At 46.0% G+C, this 27,041-nt stretch overlaps 2 protein-coding genes across 2 annotated transcripts in view; both read left to right on the plus strand.

Moving 5' to 3' along the window:
• Positions 1–823: 823 nt before the first annotated feature.
• On the plus strand, positions 824–9,308 carry FCF1 (FCF1 rRNA-processing protein). The gene is made up of 8 exons (XM_074148873.1): positions 824–874; positions 959–1,026; positions 1,274–1,345; positions 1,605–1,753; positions 2,699–2,771; positions 3,658–3,745; positions 4,182–4,276; positions 5,560–9,308. The coding sequence occupies exons 1-8, from the start codon at positions 872–874 to the stop codon at positions 5,606–5,608; spliced, it is 597 nt and encodes a 198-aa protein (XP_074004974.1). The 5' UTR covers positions 824–871; the 3' UTR covers positions 5,609–9,308.
• Positions 9,309–10,664: 1,356 nt separating this feature from the next.
• The window catches only part of YLPM1 (YLP motif containing 1), a 38,953-nt gene continuing 22,576 nt past the window's right edge, over positions 10,665–27,041 (plus strand). The window contains exons 1-5 of the mRNA XM_074148446.1: positions 10,665–11,690; positions 16,727–16,969; positions 17,884–18,078; positions 19,326–20,068; positions 24,591–27,014. Coding sequence (XP_074004547.1) covers positions 10,665–11,690; positions 16,727–16,969; positions 17,884–18,078; positions 19,326–20,068; positions 24,591–27,014 — 4,631 coding nt within the window. The remainder of the gene's footprint in view (positions 11,691–16,726; positions 16,970–17,883; positions 18,079–19,325; positions 20,069–24,590; positions 27,015–27,041) is intronic.

Genomic DNA, 27,041 nt, shown 5'->3' on the forward strand with positions numbered 1-27,041 from the left:
CCCTGCACAGGGCACTGTAAACCAAGCGCTGGGGACTAGTCCAAGAGCTTGGCAAAATTTTTTCTTACTTGTGGAGAAGAGGTATTTGGGGTCAGACTACACCATTATGGCTGTAGAAGTTACATTCGTTTGCCAGGACTTCGGGTCACAACTGTTGGCAAGAACTACGGATAACGACAACCCACTGGTTTTCATGAAGTTCATGAGCTGTAGCGCAGCAACGCCAGCACTACCTTAACTCTTCAGAACACGCCAGCCCAGCAAGGCTACCAAAGCGGGCAGAAGACCTCCAGAACCTCCCACCTCCTCAAAACCGCGACCCAGGGCGGTCAGGGTGCTGCGGTTCCGCCTCCAGCCCGCACCGGTGGCCGCCACCGAACCCCGCGGCCTTCCCGCAGGCGCCAGAACCACCACCCCCCACCCCAACCCACCCGACGTGCCACCGAGACACCACCGACCGCAAAAGGGACACTCGGATGCCGCCGCTCTTCTCGCTTACCGTGAGCCCCGGCCCCGCCCGGCCGGAGCCGCCCGTGCTGGGGGGGCAGGCCCGGTGGTCCCGCGGCGGGTCCCAGCACGGGCGGCTCCGGCCGGGCGGCGGGTCAGCCCACATCCCTCCCGCTTCCACCCGCGGCCAGGACGGACCACCAGCCCCGCTCGTCCTCCCCTTACCCACGAAGTACGGGAGGGGGAAGAGGGAAAGGGGACGCCGTTACCGGGGGGCTCCGCGACGTCGGGCCTGCTGCGACTGCTGCTGCGCGTTACCAGCACCGGCTCCTACTGCCCCGTGCTGGCGGCCGGAAGTGACGCCACCCCCGCACCTTCCCGGGGAGGTGGGGGCGGCACCGGAAGTGGCGGCGGTAGCGGCAGCATGGTGAGCCGGGAGACGGGCTGGGGGAAACCGGAGAGTCCGGGCCGGGGTTTGTCCCTAGTTTACCGTGTGTCCGTCTCCTTGCAGGGGAAGCAGAAGAAAGCGCGGAAGTACGCGGTCATGAAGCGTATGATCAGCCTTCGGGACCAGCGCATGTGAGTGTGGCCGTGGTTGGGCCTAGTCCCGGTCCCAGGCGGGGCCATCCGTCCCCATGTCCCCAGAGGGAGGAAGGGAGGGAGAGGATCCCAGCCCAGGCCTCCCCGTCGTTCCCCCTTTCCCCCGTCGTTCCCCCTTTCCCCCGTCGCTCCCCCTTTCCCCCGTCGTTCCCCCTTTCCCCCGTCGCCCCCTCCCGCATCCCCTTCCCCGTCGTCGCCCCCCAGGAGTACCCGTGTTTCCTCGCAGTAACGAGAAGGAGCGGGCGAAAGCCCCTGTGAAGAAGAAGGAGGACCCGAGTGCCATCAAGGAGCGGGAGGTGTAAGTGCTGCCGATGCTTTGGCATGGGAGGGTGGGCCGGCCACGCTGCAGGCTGGAACCGAGGGCAGTTCCGAGCAAAAGCTGTTGGAGTAGGAAATGGTGACCCAAACCAAGGGAGTGGGCGCGGGAGGCCTGATGGGTCACCCTCCCACCCTGCCTTGTTTCTGCTCGTTACCCTTCCTTCACTCTGTGCGAGTTGCAGGATTGGGTATGTTGTTAATTGCAATTAACTGATTTGAATCCTTTGTCTTCCTGGCAGCCCCCAGCACCCCTCTTGTTTGTTCTTCCAGTATAATACACAGTTGGGCCCCCCCTACCACATCCTGGTTGACACTAACTTCATCAACTTCTCCATCAAGGCCAAGCTGGACCTAGTGCAGTCAATGATGGACTGTCTCTATGCCAAGTGTGAGTGTCTGTGTCAGTCGCAGCTTCTGCTGGACCCTGTAGTGCCAGGCTGTGCTCATGATGTACATTATTGGCCTCAGGTCAACAGCTGAGGATAACAGAAATCTTGACAAAAAGATACATGCTATAGTCATGGAGCTCATTGTTCGTGGCTATGGTAACCCTGGAACTGTCTTTGGTTTCCGTCAAACGGTCTTAAATGCTAATGTCAACAAAGGTAAAGCATTAATAAAAAATCAACACAGGAAGGACATGGACCTGTTGGAACGGGTCCAGTGGAGGGCCACGAAGATGATCAGAGGGCTGGAGCACCTCCCCTGTGAAGACAGGCTGAGAGAGCTGGGGTTGTTCAGCCTGGAGAAGAGAAGGCTCCGGGGAGACCTCATAGCAGCCTTCCAATATCTGAAGGGAGCCTACAGGAGAGCCGGAGAAGGACTCTTTGTCAGGAGATGTAGTGACAGGACAAGGGATAATGGTTTTAAATTGGAAGAGGGGAGATTTAGATTAGATATTAGGAGGAAATTCTTTACTGTGAGGGTGGTGAAGCACTGGAACAGGTTGCCCAGGGAAGTTGTGGATGTCCCATCCCTGGAAGTGTTCAAGGCCAGGTTGGATGGGGCTTTGAGCAACCTGGTTTAGTGGGAGGTGTCCCTGCCCATGGCAGGGGGGTTGGAACTCGATGATCTTTAAGGTCCCTTCCAACTCTAGCCAATTCTATAATTCTATGATTAATAACTTAAAAATCTATAATTACCATGGCATAGTCAAACTCGGTGGCTCTACATTTCATCACTTTGCAACCTTACCCGTTCTCACAAGTTTAAAACTGTAAGTAGTCTGTCGTAGAGTTTCATGGTAATAAACTGTTCCCGGGCACGTGGGCAATACTGTAGGGGTCCGTAAAGAAGTACGGCCTGGTTTTAATACAGGCTTTTTTGCGTGCAGGTATTCCATGCATCACAGATTGCGTAATGGGTGAAATTGAGAAGTTAGGACAGAAGTACCGTGTGGCGTTAAGGTAGGTGCAGGTTGTTTTCCGTTTCTAGAACTTAATGTTATAAGTAAATGAAAAGCACTTTCCATGCTTTTGCACTAGAGGATGGTTAAGTTGTTGCAGAGTCCCAAACTTGCTTTTGTTTCTCTGGCTGTATGAGATCAGTATGATGGCTTGAGTTTGAGATTATTATTTTTTTTAAAATTAAATGCTAGGTCTAGGTGCATGATATTGATCTGTAAATCTTTTTTCCCCCTAAGACTTTCAAAATAACACTTCCTCCTGTTTTTCAAAATATATGTAGATTTTTTTTTTAAATTACATAAATTTCTAAAAATAAAGAAATTGCTGAAGTCTTATGGAACCTCATGTTACTCCTGTAGAAGTAGGTAGGACATACTGATAATCTAGAGCCAAGTTATTGTGTGATCTGTACAAAACCTGTCCAACATAGTTCATGCTTTCCAGGTCAGGTGTATTGTCCTTTACTTTTTATTGTGGCCTGTTGTGTTGTAAAGTATCGGAGTCCATCCCCGAAACAGCTTTGATGTTCCCCTGCAGAGAGGAGGTGAAGTGTTCCCATATGCATGGTACAAGAGATGAGATACTAGAAGTTGTTCTAGTTCTTCCCACAGATAACTTGTTTCAAATGACTTTGTTGGGCAAGAGCCTAACATTGTGGGGATCTTGAACCCAATTAACAAGTACTAAGAAATACCTAACCTGTAATAATTAGCCAGACAAATTGCATTCTTTTTTTGCTCCTCATTTCAATTGACTGTTGTGTACCATTCGCTCCATCCCTTCAGCCCTTCTTTTGAGAATAACGTGCTGCGCCCCTATTCCTCCAGACTGTGTTACTGTACCCTCTGGTCTGATTGCTGTCGTGCTGCCTTGTCTGTCCCCACAGAATTGCCAAGGACCCTCGGTTTGAACGCTTGCCATGTATGCACAAAGGAACCTATGCAGATGACTGCTTGGTACAGCGGGTCACTCAGGTATTTCTGTTTCTGAAATTTTCTATCCTGTGCTAACATACTAAAAATTCCCTAGGTACCGGTGACTTAAATTTCCCACAAAGTAACTGTAAAGTCTCACTAAGGGGCAGCTTGAGTCCTTAGCACAACTTCATTTGAAGCAAGGTGTAGTCTTTCCACAGCATTCCTGTGCAGGACAGCTTCAAGGAGCACTTAGGATGGGAAACCTGTCAGCTGGGAAGGCTGGACAGACTTTGGATGTTTCTATGAGTCTGTTTTGATGAGCAGAAGGATGCCACTAGTCTGCTGTGGAGTTCTGTACAAGTCCTACTAAAGCCTCGCCTCTTATGTTAAGTGAGCTGACTGAATAGAAGCTTTTGCTCAGCTTTGTCTCCTTTCTAGAGGTTCACTGACTTTTCCTGCAGGTGTTGAATCTGACTCACCTCTTTTTTTTCAGCACAAATGTTACATTGTGGCCACAGTGGATAAGGAGCTCAAGCGGAGAATACGAAAAATCCCAGGAGTGCCTATAATGTATATTTCCAGGCACAGGTAAGGGACCTGTGATGGGGAGGAACACTGCCTGGCAGAATCCTTGTCTGACAGGGTCTCTATCACTGTGTACTTCCCTCCTGCATTGTCTATGGTGCAGGTTGCAGTAAGGGGGCTGTGTTTGCACAAAAGTAGAAGTACAGCTGCTGCTGGGAAGAGACTGGTCACAGACCCACTTTTGTTGCAGTCTAACATGTTCATTTGCTTTTACCTGGAGAACAGTTCCCTGGAGGCCACTGCTTCCATAGATCAGTTTTGCTTACCAGTTTTGCAGCAGCAGGATTAGCAGGCAAATGCATTCTACAGATTGTTGAGGAAAAGAACATTATTGTTCCATGTTCTATTTGATAGCTTTGTGTAGCCTCAACTAAGAGACTGCATTTGCTTCTTAAATAAAAACCAAACCAACTCAGAAGCATGTTAGTGCAGCAGTTTCAATGCAACAGATTTTTTCCAGTATCTGCAAGTACTGGCTCATTTTATTAATTTTTTTATATGCAATAGGACCAGTGATCTACTGTAAAAACATTTGCTTAAATTAATTTCCTGTTATTTCCAAAACACTCATAAAGCCTAAGAAGACTCTACTCGCCTTTGTTTGTCGTATCCAGTGTTTTGATATTTCTTCTACATAGTGCCCAGAATGATTTATCTTGCATGGAATCTATGCCAAATCGTTTCACAGTGTGGCAGATATGTTTGGTAGCACGGTAAGAAGTCAGGAGGTGGGAAGAAAAAGCCAAAGTCTTCAGATGGGATGGGAGAGATACCGGAAAGGAGGCAGTTGCACTAGCAGTTGGAGATGATGAAATTGTAGTAATAAGCAGACAGAGCAGTATGTCAGAAATGAGAACGTTGATTGCTACAAATATGTAAAGTCTTAACTGATCCACAATTAGAATGTGGCACAGAAGATTTTTCTGTCAAAACATCTTTGCCCCTTACTCGCTGTGGCCGTGAATCATAAGTTGAATGGCCAAAGTTTTATTCTCCATGGTGGTCTGCTCTTAAATCCTAAATCAGGTCTTACAAAAACGCCTTTTTTTTTCCCCCTTCTTTGGAGATGGTGAGTTTTTGAGGTGCCCAGTTTCTGAGTTTGAGGTGAAGGATAACAGCAACCTTATGAAGGCTTTTCACTTACGGAAGTAATGTTTTTCTTCCCGGGGATCCGAGCTGCAGGCAGAAACGCAACAAAGCTTCTTGCTGTTCAGTCTGTTGCTGTGTGGGGAGGGGAGCAATGTGGAGTAGGTTGTCTTCATAGGTTTTCCCTCTTTCTTTCTCAGATACAACATTGAGAGGATGCCAGATGATTACGGAGCTCCTCGATTCTAACCTGTCCAGCCAAGCCATCGATGCCAGGACTCTGAGCCGGGATAAGGGTCCTTCTGGTTCCAACCCTCCTGCATTCTTCTTTTGCTGAGACTCTGCTCACAGGACTGTGGGTGACATTGGACTGACTTCATAGCCTTGATCTTCTAAGAAAAAGCTACTTGGAAGAGCCTGTTTTTATTCATCGTTGTTCTGACTTGGCCTGCTTACCTATAGCTGGGAGAAACATATGGGAAAGAGAGGATGGCAGGGCCCAGAACACGCCTCACTCCCTCTTCATTGGGATCATTAGAAAAAGGGATTTCCACATTCCGAATTAAATGCTGGTGATGCAATTCTGGCTGAGAATGAAACCACAGAAAATTTACAAGTTTCTTATTGCTGCACCTGCAGCAGGACAAGTATTCCTCTGAGAAACTCCCTCACACCTGTCCCACGAGCAAATCAGAATCTGCGTTCTAGACAAAAGCCGCCAAATCTGCACCAGTTGGCATGCCTTCTCTGGACCAGTGGTCTGCAAGATTTTAATTCAGAATTGATGGGTTTTTATTCAACTGAACAATGAATGAAATTTGGTTAAATGTCCTGCTCAGGTCCCCGTGTCTGTACTGGGTTAGGTGGCGGCTTGGTCCTTTTGCTTATATGGAGAGTGATGGCGGGAGGGCAGGGTTGAGTCGGGACAGACCTGTCCATCTTGTTTGCTTGACACCTATACACCTCAAAGCCTTATCCCTTTAATCAGGTGTGTCAGGGAAGGATAGAAAGGTATCAGACTTTGACAGGAAAGTGTCAAACTGTGAAAGGTATTAACGTGGGAGCAGAGCAAGTGGGTGGAATCTGAGCAATGGCTATGGATTGAGAGAGTCTCACAGAGACCTGCAGCATTTGCTGCAGGGAAGGAAGTGGTCCGGGAAGGGAGGGAAAAGAGATGGTTAAGCCACATGGAGAAGTGGAAATATTTCAAAGCTTAACTCTGCATCCTCCTATCTTCTCCATTACTCTTTAATTTTTAGCAATATAATTTGCCCTTCTGATCTCAGCTTAGTGGTGAGGAGAATTGTCTTAAGACTGAGAGACAAGACACAATATGAGGATCACCAGGGGCCAACGTGCCATAGTGTGTTTCCTGGCCAAAATGCTGGAGTTGGGGGTGTAGTAAGGGAGGAGAATGAAAATTTATATTCTTGGTATAATTAAGAAAATTTCCGAACTTCAGTAGAGCTTTTATCCTATGGTGCCTGACAGTGGTCCAGGCTGCAGACACTAGCTGAACTTGCATGTCTGTATGCTGGGCAGCATACAGTGAAGATAATACTTCTCCTCTGCTAATCATTTCTGTCCTTGGGAAATGCCCTGATGTGCCAATAACTTTCTTGCTACCACCCTGCCTCTACAGTTATTGCAGGAAACTTTGGGAATACATCAATCTTACCCCTCGTACTATCTCTTTGCTTGCTGCAGCCTCACCTACTAAACTCATCCCTGAAATAATGACACACTAACACTTTCGGAACATAGCCCCTTCCAGACTATCACAACTGAAGTTTTATCTTCTCCACCTCCAGCCAGGAAGAGGGTAGCCAACAACCCTGACATTTTACATTTGGTGTATAATTGTACCTTTCAAAAATAATATCCTTAGTTTTCTTCTCTCAATCCAAGTAGCATTTATTTAAGCCAAATGTTCAAGTATTGTCATGAACACTTGAAGACTGTGTTTAGTCAAATGAGGACTGAGAAACAGTTGTAGCATTAGTTCTGTGTAACTTGGTTTTCAGAATAATTCTAGCTTTGAAACGCTTCTTCAAGTACAGAGTGAACTAGAATCGTTCCTGTGCAAATAACTTCACTTGAATTAACCTAAATTGAAGGAAACTGGAGAAGATAGAAATAGATGCTTATGGTGAGATAGAAATAGACGCTTATGGTGGTATTTGATAGAAGTCTTTCTTGCACTGGAGAAGAGGTCAAAAGCACAGGAACATGATGAATTTGGGGAATGTCCTCTTGCCAGCAGAATGCCCATTTACCAAAGTCTTTTATTCCTTAAACTAATGTTCCTTGTAACCTAGAATTGGTGTAAGGCAATTCCTAAATAAGTGTTGAAGGCAGTTGGAGGATGAGCAGCAGGGAGAAAGTATTGGCAGTGAGTGAACTCATCAGGAAATTTTCATAAATTGAGTGTAATCGGCAAGACAGAAAAACTTAACTGAAAGAGCTTGCTCAGAAGAGAAACACAGGATGGGGAAGGACCACCGGAGTTATCAAGTGCTTCCCCTGCAGTCCCAGGGAACCTGTGTAGCAGGCAGTTCACATGGAAGCAATTACTCCCTGCACATCACGGCATCCCAACCTCGAATCCAACTTACAGTATGTCAAAGGAGGAAAGATCATTATCTGTGTTAACAGGAAAGAGTTCAGTAAGTCAGAATGCTTTGATGTTCCTACGAATGCAGAACTCTGCCAGTCCAAACCAGAAGGGAAATTTTATCCTGACCCAACTCTGGCAGTTGGTTTAAACCTGCACATGAGTTAGACATCAAACAGATGCCTGCAATGTTTCTCAGTAACTCTAGGGAATCCAGCCGCCCCCCTAACATCCTGTCTTTTGCTGTAGCCAGTTTACATAGCTTCAGAAGACAGAGAAAACAATCATAAAAGCCGCAAAAAGAAGGTCTGAAGTTATGCAAAGAATGGGAGAACATAATTTCTACTCCTTTCTGGAGGCCACCAGAAGGCCCAAGATTGGTGCAGCGTTACCACCAGATGAAACGAAGAAACTTAAGCTGCTCATCTAAGATGCGACACTGGTTAATTGAGGGATAACTGAAATGTGGTAGAATAGCATTTAGAAGCAGGAAGAGCATGAGCTATTAGAAAAATTAACTAAAACTGTGATGACATACACTAATGTTACAGACTGTAAAAGAATAAGAGGGCATGATGTGGACTTAACAGGGTTGCTTTAGGACAAGGTAATGTTGGGTAAAGCCAATGTATGTTGGTTGGGAGGAGTCAACTCTACTGCTGCCCAAACCAGATTTGGGTATTGACAAAAGCATCTGTCAAGTTACTTGGAAGTTACACTTTGGCCTCCTCGATGTAGGCTAGAATGTAATTGCTACTGAAAATGGTTGAGCACATGTATTTCTTCACATAGGAAGTAGCAGATTTCTTCACAATATTGAGTAACAACAACAGCAAGAACATTGGGAGAGACCTGCCTGCAGGAAATAACCTTGAGTAGACTGATGGCAAAAAATTACTTTGAGTGAATCAATCAGGAGGATAAATCAAAGGGTGTTTGCAACAGGAATTCCCTGTTGTGAAAGGACAGGCTTTTGAAAATTAGTAAACTGGCCCAAAATGCTTGGAGATATAAATGTTAAGTATGTTTATGATATGGAGGAGGTGGGGGCTAAAAGTACAAATGCTATCTAGAAGTCATATTCACTGCAAGAGGAGCGCCACCCTAGAGGGAAAAGGATCAATAATCGTCTCTAAATGAAAAGAAAGGATATAAGGAACAGAAAAGACAATCCTATGTGTATTAAATTAATTAAGATAGTTTTCTTAAAGATTTGCATCTCATAACTTGAGTTCACACTCTACTTGAAGCTTTTCATGTAGATTCATGGTGTATCACCTCTGTGGATTCCCTAGAATTTAACAACAAATTAACATAAACTCCAGCTTTTCCAGCAAACAGGACGAAACTTTTTCTCTACCTTACATAGCAGTCTGGTTTTCCTGATTTTTCTCCTGATTGAAAAGTCTTCAGTCTCCAACACCTGCCTTTCTCCAGTGGCTGGGGATCCTTGATTCACCAGCTATGAACTAGGGATTGAACGTGAGAAAAATTGCTCAGGTTTCCTGCATTTGGGAAGAAGGGCAAGCATAGAGACACCAGAACACTGGTGCACTGCTGACCTGAACAGTAGCCACTAGGCTTCACTGCCCAGCTACTAGAATTCACATGAAGAAGCCCTCGTGTCTTTGCTCTACAAAGGAAGTTCAGCACTTTGCATAAATCTTTGCTAACTGGCTACAGAAAATATTTGTCTGCTTAATTTGTACTTCAACGTGGGAAGAGAGAAACCTAAGAAAAAAATTCTTTCCCACTTCTCAGTGCAGTTGCTTCTGTAATGGATGAGGCAATTTCACACGTCCACAGCTCCATTCTCATTTTTGCCTCTCCGGTTCATCACCGGCATATTCACTAAAAACCAAATAGAATTATTAGCATCGTTTCTCGGGGGTGGGTCACCCAGCACGGCCCCGACCCTGTGCAGGGGGTCTGCACCGCCGCCGTTCCCGCGGCTGCAGAGCCCCTCGCCACAGGCACACCCTTCCCGAGGCCTGGCTCAGGGGGATCTACGGCCGCACGCATTTCACCCTTCCGTCGCCAACCACAATCAATCAGCTCTGCCATCGCACCTCGGGTCACCGACACCGAGCTCGCCGTAGCCCCGTGGGGCTGAAGCAGCGCGCCGACACCAGCCGTGGGCCGCAGCCGCTGCCGGCGGGCGGGCGAGGCGAGTAAGCACGGCAACATGGCCGCCGCCACCTCAGGGTAGCCGGGGTCACCGGCACACCACAGCCTGAGGGAGGCCGCCGGCGGCCGGGCCAGCCCCACAGGGGCGCTTCGGGGCCCGCAGCAGGATCCGGCGACACCCGCTTGCTCGTCGCCCCCTTACACAAAACGTAACCCCCGCCGGGTTCGGCTATGGCTCCCTTCTGCCCTCCGCCTCCCCCTGGCCCGGGGCGGGTGAGAGGCACCGCTCTGCACTGGCCTCCGCCCCTCTCTATGCTCCCGTCCGCTGGGTTACCGTCCTCCCCCCGACAGTGACGGCGGACGCTCGCTAGGGGGCGCGCTGCCGGCGCCGAACCCGCGAGCCGGGAGGCGCCGCTCGACGCTCTAGCGCCCCGCTGGCGCTCTACTGTCCGGGAGGGCGGTGCGCCTTCCCCCCGCGCAGGCGCCGTGGGCCGCACGCGCCGCCGCCGCCGCGGCCTGTGGAAGCGCCGCGCTCCGCTCCGCTGCCGCCGCCGCGGCCCCGCCATGTACCCGGCCTGGGGCTTGTACGGGGCGGCGGGGCACTACCCGCCGCCCCCCACATCCATCCCGCCCCCGCCGCTGCCCATCCCTCCCCCCAGCGTGCCGCCTCCCGCCGTCCCGCCGATGCCGCTGCCCAGCTACCCGCCGCCGGGCCCCGCGCCCCCTCCCGCCGCCACCGCCGCCCCGCCGCCGCCGCCCGCCGGTACCTCGGGGTTCCTGAGCCTGCAGGAGCAGCACCTGGCGCAGCTGCAGCAGCTCCAGCAGATGCACCAGAAGCAGCTGCAGTCCGTGCTGCTGGGGCCGCCGCCGCCGCCGGGGCCGCCCCCTCCGGGGCTACCGCCGCCGCCGCTGCCCGGCTCCTTCACCGACTGGCAGCAGCCGCCGCCGCCCGTGCCGCCGCCGGTCCGCAGCTACCAGAAGCAGTTCGCCCACCGTGAGCCGCCGCCGCCAACCCGCAAGCCGCCCGCTGCCTCCCGGGAGCGCGACGGCCAGGAGCACGGCGACTGGGGCGAGCCGGTGCCCTCCTCGCCGGTGCCCATGGACATGGAGCTGTCCTCGCCGCCGCAGTCCCCGCAGCCCGCCGCTCAGGCCTACTTGCCCCCCGCACAGGCCTACCTGCCGCCCCCACAAGCCGAGCCCTACCTGCCTCCGTCCCAGCCGCCCCCGGCCCAGTCCCCGCCGCTCCAGCCCTACCTACCCCGGGCCCAGGCCTCCCAGCCGCCCCCCTCCTTCTCCGAGCCCCCACCCTCCTACCTGGAGCCCCCGCCGGCCACCGCCTCCCAGCCCTACCTGCCGCCCCCTGCCCAGGGCTACATGGCGCACCCCCAGCCCTACCTGCTCCCCTCCCAGGCCTCCCCTTCCCAGTCGGCCCCCTCCATCCCTCCCCCAGCCAAGCCATCACAGGCCCATTTCCCCCCACCCCAGACATCTTTGCCCCTGCCCGCTGCTGCCCCACTGGAGGCCACGCAAGGTGCTGCCAAGGAGGCCAGTGGGACCGAGCAGCCGGACCCTTCCACCATGACTCCCCAGGTAAGGCAGTGCTGCCTCCACACTCACCCCTGTGGCCCCGGCTGGCAGCTGGGACTCACCAGGGCAACAGTGGCGATTAACCGCCAGTGGGTACCAGGTGCTGCAAAGGTCTCTGAGTAAGGGCGGTTAATAAACATGATGTATTTGCATAATACTTAAAGGCTTTGGACACAACTCTTGGATGTCCAGGAATGGCAAGGCTCAGGCAAAGCTCTGTAAATGCTTCTTTATCCAGTGGTGGTTGTCAGGATGTAACAAATTGTCGTTTTTCAGGAGCAAACAAATTCTTTAGGGAAAAATCTAACTCCTGGTGGAATTTGATTTTCCTGGCGGGTTTCTTGTCTCTGGAGAATTGTTTTCCAACATACAGCATGTGGGCAACCTGCACCGAACCTCTGTTGACTTCATCTAGCCCGTTGTGAGATACAACGGTCTGTTTGCTTATTGCGTGTTGCAGGATCGGTGCCTCTTGTCTTCAGGGATTTCCTTGTTTAGTTTTTTCTCTTGAGGTCGTGGTTCAGTTGTCTATCTGATCAGTATAGCATTGTGACTATTTTAATCTTAGCACACTAATAATTAAAACTGCAAAAGAGTTTCTGTCCTAGTTGCCCTTTACTTAGGCTTGCACATTTTGCTACACGTGCGTGATGTTCTAGTATAAAACTGTATGGGGCATTGTTCTGAAATGCTTTCGAGGCGAAAAATGTTTTTATTATTAATGTGGTGTGCTTTAGTGTGTGCACTAGGGCCAAAACGCTTGCAAAATGTTTGTGTGCTTCAGTTCCTACACGTTAGCATTTCCAGTGAACTTGTGACCATTCACATACATTAAGTTAGGGACTATCCAGTTGCTTAAGGTTAAGCATGCCCAAAGAGGCACACGTGCTGAGGTTCTCGGCTGTGTATACAGGTCAGGTTCACTGAGGCTTTTGCACGGTTTTAGGGTTGGCTTGTAGAGATCCAGCTGCAAGAGCAAAGCTGACGTGCATGCTTTAAAAAGTTGATTTATTGAAGTTGGCGATTTGGTCTTAGGATTGTGATTTGAAGCTAAGTTTGCAAAAATTCTGTTGCATAATACTGAAGTCACTGACATTTTCAATGGGTTAATCTTTGGGACACCTTTTAAATTGCATCCATTAAAATTTCATACCCATACCTGAATACATTTGGGAATGTATTTTAAGTTTGCACTGTATAACTAACCACTGCCTAGCAAAGTGGTACTTTCAGTTAATGAATTTAATTCTACAGAGGTTGTGGACAGTATTAGTTGATCTTTTACAGTGATAGCAATGGGCCTTATAAAGTTTTTGGCGACAAAAACCAAAACCCTGAAAAATCAGGTGTAGAAAGTGATGTTAATTCAGTATTGAGGCTGTTTGCTGACTTCTTAAATTATTGATCTCGAGATCGAACAGTAAGCTGTAAATCCGCCCCCTTTATGTAGCCTGAAATATCATTAATGTTATTTAATTGCTCCTCAACCATTCTCCTTTCCAGAAGAGTTGCAAGCATTATTGTGGTGTACACATGGAAGAAGCAGAATACAGCTTGTCTGGTTTATGGGTGTTTATACAAACGACTTCTATCTTGAGTAGTTTGTTTACTCTTATACACAATTCAGTGTTAATTGAAAAGGAATATTGTAGTTTGCTGGTTGTAAATTTGTTATACGATTTTGGTTATATTAGGTTGTAAAATTAGACAGGATTTGGAGCAACAAGTCCTTACGCAATAGGAGTAGGAAAAGCAAAGCATAGTGATGCTTTCTTGCTAATGATCTTAAAAGCTAAGTAGAGAAATACTGTAATTTGTCATTTATAAGATCCTATTAAGCCTTAGTTTAAACTGGGAATTGAAAACAATTCTTTCTGTTTCCCACAGTAACGGTGGCTGCAGCCAAATAGATCGGTGTTTTTCTCTTAACATAGAAAATATTATGCAATTTGCCATGAGTTAGTGTTTTATTATTTCCCTTTCCTGTCTAAAAATAAGATACCGCTCTTTGCCTTGACAATATTGTGCGTTTAGCGTAGTTTCTCACATGGGCGTACAGTTGGAGTAAATTGTAGAGAAACACAAGAATCCATCAATCAGATGCATCTTTTGTCAAGTCCTGTTAAAATCCCTGTGCTATTTCGTTAATGCTCCACCTGACATTTGGGTACTATATGCTGCTATTTATTTACAGTAGTAAACAAATATGTGTGGGTGCATCTGTACCCATAAATATGCATTTATCTACATCTGTTAAAGCTACCTTAGCTTTACCATGTCACCTTTCAGCAGACTGCTGCACTCTTTAAAATCCGTCTTTTGCTTTATAAAAGGTGCTAAACCATTCTTTTGCTATCTTCACCAGAAAAGGACCGAGTGATGCACAAAATAGGCACAATGCTATGGCCTAGGGTCACCTAAATTCACTTTGAAGTAGTCTTTTGGTGTGGGCTCTACGTTAACTTTTTTGGTGGTATGTCCTGTGGTCAGGAGCTGACAGTGCTGGTTTCAGTGTTCCCTGTACAGTGCCACAGGCGTAGTCTCTTGGTCAGCCAAACATGCAAAAAGGCATGTTTTGATACTGGTGTGTTCCTTGGGCTTAAGGATTGTAACTGGGCTTGAAGAATGACAGTCATCGTGAGGAGAGAAGCACTCAAATAACTGAATGTTTCACCATCAGGAATTTTCTACGTTAGCACTTCCATTTTGTTCAGACCCAGCTGTAGAAATCTACCTTTCCACTTTTCTCACTCCAGATAGAACCTGCAATACGTGTGTCACCAACTTCATCTGCTGCAAAAAAAAAAAGGTGACAGGATGCTATCATAGCTCTTTGTGTGAAGCCCTGGTCATAGTATGAGTTTTAGCCCTTTGTCCATTTGGTAGAATGAGGAGGAAACAAAATGGATACATAGAGACAACAATTACGTGGCAGTAGAACAGGTGCTTACCAAGCACAGTATCCAGCACTGTCATGGTAAATCACCTTATAATGCCTTTTGGGAGGCATAATTGAATCAGCTTTTGTATAATGGGGGATGTATACTCCTCCCTGATGTTGAAAATTGTGTTTATTACATACAGCATGTTGTTGAAGGTTTCTGGGTGAGTCCATACTGGAGTGTGAATGCACATCTTCCACCCAAAGCCGTGAGAGCTCTTCTGAGTCATATTCTTGTTGAAAAGATTCTTGTCAGGAATTATTGCAGGATCAACATAAGGTCCAGGAAGCGTAACCTCTCCTGTTGTTGGCCTCATCTCTGAGTTACAGTTTTACAGAAGTACTTTTTTAAATATACAGCTATATGTTTAATTTTGTCTGCTGGATTGCTACCAATAGAAAATATCATTCCTGATTTGAGTGTGAGGTAGGCTTTTGGAGGAAACGTGCTCTTCTTTTCTGCTTGTTTTAAGATGGGCAGAATGGTTCCGTTTTGAGAAATCTCATCAGACAGCACTTAACCACTTTGTTGTTGTCACACATTTTAAAATACCTGCATATTTTGGATTCTTTTCTGTTTCTGAGTGGGCTTTATATCAGTTTCTTTTCTTAACTGTGCATGCTTGGATGGAAGGAGAGAAGATATGAAAGATGGGGAGCAGTCACAAATTCTCAGAGGTGGTGGAGCTGACATGAGAGCATAAGAATGCTTGCAGTAGGTCAGATAAAAAGTACAGTATTTTATCATTCTGTCTGTGACAGTGACTAAAAGCAGATGCTAAGAGAATAACTTAAAAACCAAGTGTATAGTGATACTTCCCTAAAATATAGGAGCTGCCTTAGCTGCAACTGATGTCCTTATTTTTAAAATCTGTAGATTTTTCTTCTATGAGCTTATGGAGATGTGTCTTGAGTCCACAAAATTTTAGGCCTTGCAGTGGTCTCTGGCAGGGACTTTGGTAGCACAAAGCCGTGTCAGGTGAAGAGCTGCCTGCCATGTGTTTTAAATCTGTATCCTGTTAGTTTGATTTGGTGCCTGATATTTCTGGTGTTGGAAGAGATACAGAACTGTCGGTTCCTGTTCAGGTCTCTTTAAGATGCACCACTGCTTAAGTGTTGTGATGCTTATCTTTAGTCTTTTGTTATTTATGTTGGTGGCAGCTTACAGTGCTTTGAAGCTACTGTCATCAGCCTGGAGTACTCTAATTCTAGCCTGAAATATTTAAAACTGAAAGCTTGATCACTTCTTAAATAGATACTTTTTTGGGTGCAACCATATCTATTTACTTCTTCAGCTGTTGAATAAATCATAAGTAATGAGAATTCAGATGGTAAATAATCCTCACTATATGCTGGTTCTGATTGTCCTTTTTCCTTTCTGCAGCCTTTATTCAAATGTCTCCACCACAATTTCTCAGCTGTCATTTTCAGTCTCCTTGATGTCTGTGTTCTCTTTCCATCCTCTTAATCTTTTGGTACATTTTCTCCTTTTCCTCTTTACTGCTCCTTTACTTGTTCTCCATTTTCCCTCTTTTTACTTGAGTTAGTCTCATACTAAGTACCCACAGTTGTTAGGAATAAAAAGCATTAAAAATAGTAAGTGTGGTTACTTTTCTGTACCACACGTGTATCTACATGTCTGTAGTAATTTGACTTATATGATTGGCCATCATTCTGCTTTTTGTTGTTGTTCTCTTTAGTTGCAAACTCTTTGAGGTAGGAAATAAATTGTAGTGTGGGTACTATACCTCACATAGTGGTTTCTGAATTTTGATTCAGTCTTCTGACATCCATTGCATTACTACTGGTGATTAAGTGAATTTTCACAGAATCATAGAATGGTAGGGGTTTGAAGAGGTCTCTGGAGATCATCTAGTCCAACCCCCCTGCCAAAGCAGGTTCACTCAGAGCAGGCTGGACAGGAACGCGTACAGGCGGGCTTTGAGTATCTCCAGAGGAGACTCCGTGACCTCTCTGAGCAGCCTCCCTCAAAACAGATTTAAAAACTTCTCTAGAGTATGATTTTAGTGACTATCATGAATTAGTTTTCTTGGGTTTTCCTGTGAAAGCTGTCTTAGAAAATTTCTGTCTATTGTAGGAACAGCAGCAGTACTGGTACCAGCAGCACCTGCTTAGCCTGCAGCAAAGGGCAAAAGCCCATGCTCAGGGACAGCAGCAAATGAAAGGTCCAGTAGTGAAGGATGCATCTGAGCAGAGAGCAAAGTCTGAAGAAGGGAAAATGAGTGCTTCAACTCAGCAGTCTGAAGCTCCTCCGCTTAATGAATCCCTGCCTCCGCCTTCCAAAGAAGATGAGTCTTCTCTTACATCCACTGAAACTCAGGTAGGCTTTGTAAAATGATGCCACTCCATTTGTTGTGCTAGATGGTCCAAAGAAACAGGAAAATAATGCCATTAGATTCTCATGTATACTGTGTAACAATAAGTAAATATGGTAAAGCGATCTTAAAAGAACATTTGCTAAGGCTGCACCAGTTAAAATTTAAAATAAAATCTTTGTATTGAAATTTATGTAGTCACCAGTATATGCACCAAGCGAGTCCAGGCTTGACTCACTTGCACCTTCCCCAACATTGTCATCTTTGTCTGAGAAACACTTTATGATACCTAAGTAAAAAATCCTAGATGAGGTATGCTGTCTTTAAGACGGTATCTCTTAATTCCTCTCTCGCAGTTTGTGAATTCTGGCTCCCCTTCTCTCTGTATTTTGGAGTTTGTTGGAAAGCAAGAACTTTGCACAGAATGCTTTTGTCAGCGTGCTTAATAACATTTACTGCACAACGGATGGAGGTCACGATTGATGTTTGAACAGATTACTGTAGGGTAGTAGATGTCCTGCAGCATGTGCTCCACTTTAACTTACAGTGTGTAGGTTCCTACCAAATGGCAAAAATAATTGTCTCAGGGTTACTTTACCTCATTATGAAAAAGCACCATTGTCTGATTATATTTGCTGTGAGCAACAGGTAACGGATCCACATTAATCTCTTTCCTGTAGGTAGTTTCTGTATGTATGAATATCCTCATTAATAACCTTTAGATCAGACTATTTGCGTTAAGAATAAATGAAATAAAAATCAGCCTTTCAGAAAGCTGTGGGTGGCCAGAACACTGAAATACAGAGCAATAAAATAACAAACACTGAGAAAGTTCCTGTAAACTGCATAGTGACCAAGTGTGTTTTTCTTCTGACAGAAGGAGCTTTCTTTTATTTCTAGTATTTGCCTTTTTGTCTAGCTCAATATTGAACCTCCCGATGACCCTGAGGAAGATTTGAGATTGCAGCAGTTGCAAGCAGCAGCAGCTCAATGGCAGCAGCATCCTCATCAGCGGGTTGGATTTCAATATCAGAGAATAATGCAGAAACATGCCCAGCTGCAGCAGATAGTACAGCAGTATCAGCAGATCATGCAACAACCTCCACACTTACAGGTGAAGCACTAAGGAGATGGTGTTTGATTATATACTTCCCGGGTGACTTAGCACTCATGATCTGCTAAAAAATAAGTAGTTGAATAATTTGCCATGGTTGACTCATTTGTCTAGCTACTTTTTCTGCTTGGGTAGAAGTCTATATCCCCTTTTCCTACTGTCACTCAACTTCAGAATGAAAAGACAATTGACAGACGGTAATGAAGCTTCAGTAGAATGAGAAATACAAGGCTTTGCAGTTGTCATAAGATTTTTCAGACATACTCGGGTGATACAGGACCAAAGCTGAACACAATATTGAATTTACTCAGCTTTGAATGTTTTACTGCTGAAGAAACAGTTCAGAAGAAAAGTCAGGTAAACAGATGATTGCATGGAGTAGGTTGGTAGCGGCTCTTTTTTACAGCATTGTGTAGTACAAAAACAAATATGTACAATGATGCAGTAAACATAGATGCCAAAAATACACACTTAAAGTAATTAAAACATTTCACATTATTTTTGACTCAATCAGTGAAATAAAAGAAACAGTCTTAATAACAAGTTCAGATAATTATATCAGTGTTGCAACCTTTAAGCTTTTAAGTAGAAGTTGATTACTGTATTAGAGAGTTGAGTCAGCTTTTTCTGGATTGGTGGAGTTTGTACATTGAGCATTTCTTTGTAGCTTGGGCTGTCTGCTTGTTTAAAGTGAACCCTAAAGTGTGTGAACCCTAAAAATCTCAGACAAGATCAAGCCATGAATATTAGGACCCGTATCTACACATAATGAAAGACAGTACCTCTTTGAAAGAAGCTTCATTGTGCAAATAAGAAGATCTGGCAAAGGTTTAGAGAAAAGTAATTGTTGACAGCTGAAGCAACTCTTGAGAGGGTTAATAGCAGAAACTGAAACCTTGAGAAATAGCCATGTACTGTATATATTGAAAGCCTGAAGATTGATTTGGGCTTTAGCCATTGTTAGCATCCAGTAACAATACAGCTTGGAGCCCTTTGATTACAACTTTCTTCAACTGTCCTGTTTTAAAAAAGCCTTTTATACATAAATGTCCTCTAGTCATATAATATGTAAATTGTCTTTAATGACTTCAGACATCACAGTTGGTGTTTGCTTTTGTTTCAGTGTAGATCTTCCTCAAGCTTCTGCCCAAGTCTGAAATTGTGATATTACAAGTGATACTGAAATAATGTGGCTCTTAAAATAACTAGGATGGTATTTTGAAGCTATTCTTGTCTTCTTGTTACAGACAATGTCAGTGGACATGCAGCTGCGACATTATGAGGCACAGCAAAAACAGTTCCAGCAGCTTCATAAAGATTGGGAGCGATCAATGAACCAACAGTGGCAACACCAGCTTCAAACCTACCCTCACAAAGACCAGCTTCAAGAGTATGAGAAACAGTGGAAAGCATGGGATGAACAGATGAAGGTCACTCAGTCCCATCTGCAGGAGAAAGTGAGCTCACTCCAAAATCTGAAGAACCAGTATCCTGCAAATGTTTCGCTGCCGCCTCCATTTGTTCCATATTCTCAATCCACTCAAAGTGGCATTCCTATTATGCCTCCAGCTTTACCTTCAACAACACCTCCACTGGTCCCCCCGCCTCTCTCTTCTGTTTCTCAGTTACCGAATTCCTCTGTCCCTTCAGGATCCAGTTCTCAAAGCAGTCAATCTACTGAGACACCAAGGCCAGCTCTGCTTCCCACCCCTGGTACCTATGCATCAAAAATAGGTAGTTCAACCGTCTATTCACCTTATCATTCTCAAGTAAGTTCATCCTTTGGCTCTTCAGACCACGGCAAGTCTCAAGTTCATCTTGGTAAACAAACTGTCTCCGTTTCATCTGAGCAAGGATGTGGGGAACTGAAAGCCACTTCTGCAGTGTCTTCAACACATGCACCTACCATGCAGGATAAACCAGTGAGGTCGGGTGGATTGCTTCCAGATCCTCCCAGATCAGCGCGTTTTGAAGGCCCCAGAGGCCCTAGGTAAGGATGTTTTTCTTGATTTATACATGTTCCAGGCTAAAAGACTTTCAGTGATATATTAAGAAACAAAACATAGATCTTATTCTCAGATCTTCCTGAGGTCGTGTGAAGTGTGCTTGTTTGCTGGAGGTTTTGTTGTTAATGTATATTCACCAATGACTGTATTTATGTTATTAAAGCAAGGATAGAAAGATGCCTTTCACCATTATTTAGAGTAAAATGTTTTTTTTTTCCTAGTAAAATGCTTAGGCACACTTTTCGTTACCAGAGACATAATGTCCCTTCTGTGAAAATAGGAAAGCTGTTGTAAATACTTTATATGTCTTTGCTGTCCTTAGTTTGAAGTTGACTCACACCTGAAAGAGTGATCCTGTATGAAAAGTGATCTAGATTCCCAGCATTTTGTCCATGGTACTTGAAACACAGTTTAGGAAAATCTAAAGCAAAAGTGTTGAAAGATTGTTGTTAAGGTGTTGCTAAATATGGTCACACTTTAATGTAGGCATTCTGAAAGGGATTCAGGAAAGTATTCAGATATATATTCAGTTAAATATACTGATGTAGCTAATTACTGGCCATTTAGATGCTATTTATTTTTTAGAAACAATAAAAAGTACTCCTGGTTTGTAATCCAAGATTTATTTCAGAAAGGAGAAAATTCAAAGCTGTTCACCAGTACTTTAATGCTAGTGTGAGAGAGTTCTGCACTTACACGATTGTCCTTTTCAGTGCACTTTTCAAAATGGCTGCTTGATAAGAGAGGTAGTGCTTGCTTAAGTACCAATCAGTGGTTTTCTACACATGTAGCATTATTTAGCATCCAAACAATTATAAACAAGAGAGAGAAGGAAAGAAATGAAGATTTGAGCCTTAGAAACCTAGCATTAGGATTCTTTGCCATTTTTTCTTTTGCATCACATCATTCATAATGGTCTTGGTTTTGCCGGTTGCTGTCAATCTTTTGGTAAGATACAGCTTTGTTCAAATTTAAGTCTTTGTTTTATCAGGTGGGTGGCTTGCTGCCTTAATGTGAAGCTGCTCTAAAAGCCAGTGTTCTGTATCTTTTATGTGGTTTTACACGTGCTATATGGTTTAATCCAAGATGTTGTTTTTGGAATGTTTTTCTTTCATACTTGACATGATATCAGGTTTCAAAAACAACATCTGTTCTGTCTGGCCATTAGTTCAAGACTGGTTGATGTGATGTTTTTGGAATCAAAGAACAATGTTGTTCTGTTAAATTGTTTCTATCCGTACATACTCTGCTAGACATTATAATCATATCTTCATGTTTATTTCCCTTCTCTTTGCTTCCAAAGTGATCGTTCATGAATAATAATTCATGAATTGCTAGAAATATAAATGATTTTTTTATAACTTTTTGAATAATTTTCTACCTCCTGATGTTTTTTTAAAAGGGTTGTTTCTGGTCCTGGGGACTTGTTTGGTGTACAGTTCTGAACAGACTGTTTCCATGATTTGCTAGTGCGTATCTTCAATGTGCGTTGGTTTAGAGCTCAGTGATGTGCGATGATAGGCTCTGGGTAATCACAAATTTCTAGAATGCACATACAGGAGCTCTGGTTTTGAGCATACTTACAGTATTTAATTAATACTGTAAACCTTTCTGCATTCCTCTGTTGTGATTGCATGACTGTTCTAGGGTTTTATTGAAGCTTTCCGAAAAACCTGTTTACTGTTTCTTCTCAATATAGTTAGTAGAAAAGAGAGTCCTAATAAATTTTAACTGAACTTGGGATAAATTAAAATGTTATGTGTTACCTGCTGCCATCCCAGCTAAAAAGTCCTAGGTAATGACTAGACATCTAAAAAGACACACACACCCTTCACTTCTTTTCAGCAATTAACTTTTATCAGGAAACTCTGAAGAATGGGCTTAAACTAATTTTCAGAATTTTGGGGATGAAGCGTGTCTTACAGTATGCAACCTTCTAGTTATAGTTTCCACGTGAAAGTTGATCCTTCAAATCTAAGTTGTCTTGCCACTACGCTTTATAATGTCTTCTTTTTTCTCTTCCTGTTCATCTTGACTTGCCCCTGCCCCCAAAAAGGGCACTTTACTGTATTAATTTATCAGGATTATTAAAGTTCTTTGAGGTTGTATAGATGATCTTGTTTGGTAAATTGCAACAGGCCTTACTAAGACGACTGCCACCATCTTTCTTATAAGCCCCCTCTAAGTGTTGAAAGACTGCAATAAGGTCTCCCTACAGCCTTCTCTTCTTCAGGCCGAGCAACCCCAACTCTCTCAGCCTTTCCTCATGGGAGAGGTGTTCCATCCCTCTGATAATTTTTGTGGCCCTTCTCTGGACCCGGTCCAACAGGTCCCTGTCTTTCCTGTGCTGAGGACTCCACAGCTGGATGCAGTACTCCAGGTGGAGTCTCAGATGGAGTGCAGAGTAGAGGGAAAGAATCATCTCCCTTGACCTGCTGGCCATGCTTCTTTTGTTGCAGCCCAGGGATACAGTTGGCTTTCTGGGCTGCAAGCGCACATTATTGACTCGTGTCCAGCTTTTCATCCACCGGTGCCCCCAAGCCCCAGACTGAGGGCTGCTCTCAATCTCTTCATCCCCCAGCCTGTATTGATACCGAGGGTTTCCCCAACCCAGGTGCAGGACCTCACGCTTGGCCTTGTTGAACCTCATGAGGTCCACACAGGCCCACTTCTTGAGCTTGTCCAGGTTCCTCTGGATGTCATCCTGTCCATCAGGCATGTCAACTGCACCCCTCGGCTTGGTGTCACCCGCAAACTTGCTGAAGGTGCACTGTCTGTCCTTGATGAAGATGTTAAACAGTACTGGTTCCAATACGGACCCCTGAGGGACACCACTTGTCACCAGTCTCTATCTGGACATTGAGATGTTGACTGCTACCCTCTGGATGTGACCATCCAACCCAGTTCTTATCCACCAAACAATCCACACATCAAATCCATATCTCTCCATTTTAGAGAGAAGGATGTTGTGGGGGAAGGCGTCAGAGGCCTTACATAAGTCCAGATAGGTGATATCTGTAGCTCTTCCCTTGTCCACTGATGTAGTTACTCTATCATAGAAGGCCACTAGATTGGTCAGGCAGGACATGCTCTTGGTAAAGCCGTGTTGGCTGTCTTGAATCACCTCTCTGTCCTCCACATGCCTTAGCATAGCTTCTAGGAGGATCTGTTCCATGATCTTCCCAGGCACAGAGGTGAGGCTTGCAGGTCGGTAATTCCCTGGGTCCTCCTGCAATGTTTCCTGTTTCCCTGGGGGCCTTCCCCTGAAGTCCCCATCCCACTGGGGACTTCACCTGACTGCCATGAGTTTTCAAATATCATGGAGAGTGGCTTGGCAACTACATCAGCCAATTCCCTTAGGACTCTGGGATGCATCTTGTCAGGTTCCATAGGTTGGACCACCGTCAGGTCCCCCAGTATGTTCAGGTTCCTCAGGTGGTCATGAACCTGGTATTCTCTTACAGTGGGAGAGACATTGCTCCCCCAGTCCCTTTCTTGTAGTCCATCCACTTGAGAGGTGTGGGAAGAGAGGTTGTCAGTGAAGACCAAGGCAAAAAAGTTGTTGAGTGCCTCAGCCTTCTCCTTGTCCATTGTTACTAGTTTTCCAGTCACGTTCATCAAGGGGGGTACACTTTCTTTAACCTTTGTTTTCTGGCTGACATACCTGTAGAAGCTGCTGGTCTTATCCTTTGCATCCCTTGCCAAGTTCAGCTCCAGCTGTGCTTTGGCCTTCCTGACCCGATTCAGTGAGACACAACTGTGAATCCCAAACATCCAAGCAACTTGACTTCAGACATGAGTTCTCTATTTTGTGTAAAATTAATTTGATTTGTTCTAGTCTAAGCATATGCTCAAATACTGATTTACATAATAAAGATTGGATTTTTTACTAGATCAGCCTTGTTAATATTAATATGCATTAATTATTCTTCATTAGTTTGCCTGACCTGTTTCTTCATAATCAAGCAATAGCAGTTGTAGGTGCTCTCAAAAGGAATTTTAAAAGTGATGCAATTAAAATGTATTTGTTTTAGACATACTGCATGGTACTGCATGATATGCAGTTTGTTGCTCTTTCTGAAAGGATCTGTATTTAAAGATTTTTCTAGATGGCATTCATCACCCTAGTGAAGTAGGCTTGTTGCATACTACCAAAACAAAAGTTCAACAGGAGTTGCTGATTGCAACAAAACTTCTGTTAAACAAAAGCTGAAAGCTTTTTTTTCGAATGAGTTTGTGAGCTTTCTTTGTCAGTCAGATTTCAGTCCTGAGATATTTAAGCCAAATTTCCTTTTAGAGTTGCATAATCTGCAAGTGGCTTAAATTGGTCTTTAGTGGACAACATTGAATTGAAGAACATGTCTCTTCTGCTCTGGTTCAGTAGGGATTGATTTAAGGCACACTAGGATTCATCAGTTAGAAGTGACTTTTGGGGGGTGACACCCTTTTAGAGGACTTTAATTTCATATGTTCATTTGAATAAAATTGCCATTATGTCATCTATAGATTTGATGGACCTCGAGGAAGAGGCTATGACAAATTTGAAGGCTCAAGACAGAGAGGGCCTCGTTTTGACTCCCAGCGCTCAGAAGGATACAGGTCACGTTTTGACCGACAGAATACGGATGGACAGTCTTCGAGTAGATGGGGGACTATCCCACGAGGACCAGCGGCACAATTTTATACTTCAACAAATGCATCACATGGACATGGTTCCCGACCTAGTGGTCCACGGTGGAGGGGACCCAGGCCTCATTTGGGGCAGCAGCAGCAACAGCAGTCACAGACAGACTCACAGTCAGAAAACAAAGAACCTTTTACAGAGGTGGCTGGCAATCAGCAGACTGTAAGCAGAACACAGGCTACTCCTGATGCACAGGGTGCAGGTCCCATTGAGCCAAGTGAGGACCTGACAGACACTCAGCAGGAACCATCCAAACCTGAAGTCAAAGAAACTACTTCGGACCCTCCTAAAAAGTGGACGTGGAGTTCACATGATCCTAACCAGCAAGTAGAAGAGTCCAAAGCACCTACTCCACCTATTCAGAACCAGAAATCAGCATCCCTTTCTAGTAACCCTGTAGCTTTGCAGTCGGATATTGCAAGAACAGGTGGTGCGGTAACTCCTGTAACAGGAAATCAGGATTTGGATACACCGGATGACCAGTTAATTGCTTCAGATAGCACCCAGGGCCTACCTGGACCAGAAGGCAGAGGGAAAGGGCCATTTATGCATGAAGATAGAGGCAAGGGGCCAGTAAGCAGAGGAAGGGGCCAGGGCAGACTGGATGATGGCCGTGGCAGAGGGCAGGGGGATGGCCGTGGCTGGGGAATGGGCCGTGGCCGGGGAATGGGAAGGATGGATGGTGGCCGAGGGATGGGAAGGATGGATGGTGGCCGGGGGATGGGAAGGATGGACGGCGGTTGGGGAATGGGCAGGATGGATGATGGCCATGGCCGGGGAATGGGCAGGATGGACGAAGGCCGTGGCAGAGGATATGTATACAGAGGCAGAGGGCAGGCCAGGCAGGCATCCATCCGTGGCAGGGGAATGTTCAGAAGAGCAGGCAGCAGGGAGAGGATGCCAGATAGGCGGTCAGGCAGCAGGGAGAGGATGCCAGATGGGCAGTCTGGCAGCCGAGAGAGGGGACTGGGCGGACGGTCAGATAGCCATGAGAGGGTATTCTCTAGCCGAGACAGAGAGTTGGCTGGGCGAACAGGTGGCTGGGACAGGGGCCGGGCAGGTAGCCGGGAGAGAGGCCCAGTCAGGCGGGCGGGTAGTCGGGAGAGGGAGCCCATGCGGCGGGCGGGTAGTCGGGAGAGGGAACCCATGCGGCGGGCGGGTAGCCGGGAGAGGGGCCCAGTCAGGCGGGCGGGTAGCCGGGAGAGGGGCCCAGTCAGGCGGGCAGGTAGCCGGGAGAGGGGCCCAGTCAGGCGGGCAGGTAGCCGGGAGAGGGGTCCCATCAGGAGGGCAGGTAGCCGGGAGAGGGAAGCAGGAAGATCTGAAACAGGCAACATAGATAAACCCATTCACCTAGGAGAAGACCCTGACAAATTGCCTCCATACCATCGAGATGACACACTGAGGGGTTCTTGGGGTCATGAAGATGATGGAATGCAGGAGGAATTTCCTTTAGATAGTCAAGATGACCCTTCTTTGGAGCATGAGCGATTGGATGACTGGGAAAGAGAACGATACTGGAGAGATCATAACTCTGATTATCAGGATGATTCTGTAGATGCATATGACAGAGATGACAGGTTGCAATCCCACCATTCATTGCCTCCATTATCTCCCCTACCACCACTACCTCCTTTATCATCTGATCATGACAGAAGAGATTCATGGTGGGATGACTGGAAAAGGCCCAGAGAGAGAGAACTAGAGAGAGATCTAGATAGGACTGGAAGATCCTCAGACATTTATGATCAAGATTTAGATAGAGAATGGGATAGAGACTGGGACATGAGACCTATGGATGACAGAGAAGTGGGGAATCGTGACCTGGATATCCCTCCTCTACCACCATTACCACCTCTTCCACCTCTGGACAGATACCGTGAAGATAGGTGGAGGGATGATAGGAATAGGGATCATTATGACAGAGACTTCCGAGACAGGGGAGAGCTAAGGATTCGAGAGTATCCAGAGAGATATGACACATGGCGGGAGAAGCAAGACTACCTTCCTGAAAGGACTGATTGGGAGAGGGAACGGTTGTCAGATAGATGGTATCCAGATGATGGAGACAGACTGCGGTCTTTGGATGATCATTCAGATTCGTCCCTTCCTCCACCTTCACATTCCTCTGATATGCTGGGAGCAGATTCAAACCTGGACTCTGACCAGTCGTTGGGAGGAGTGATGGTCCTTAGCCAAAGACAGCATGAGATAATTCTGAAGGCTGCCCAGGAGCTCAAAATGCTTCGGTGAGTTGCCTGGTTCTGTCACTTTGG

The sequence above is a fragment of the Numenius arquata genome, chromosome 6 (genome assembly GCF_964106895.1).
Source record: "Numenius arquata chromosome 6, bNumArq3.hap1.1, whole genome shotgun sequence".
Taxonomy (NCBI): Eukaryota; Metazoa; Chordata; class Aves; order Charadriiformes; family Scolopacidae; genus Numenius; species Numenius arquata.

Excerpts from the sequence above, each read along its gene's own strand:
- FCF1 (XM_074148873.1), top strand. Across the intron at positions 1,754-2,698 it reads GGACTGTCTCTATGCCAAGT|GTATTCCATGCATCACAGAT; the intron begins GTGAGTGTCTGT and ends TTTTGCGTGCAG. Across the intron at positions 4,277-5,559 it reads ATGTATATTTCCAGGCACAG|ATACAACATTGAGAGGATGC; the intron begins GTAAGGGACCTG and ends TTTCTTTCTCAG.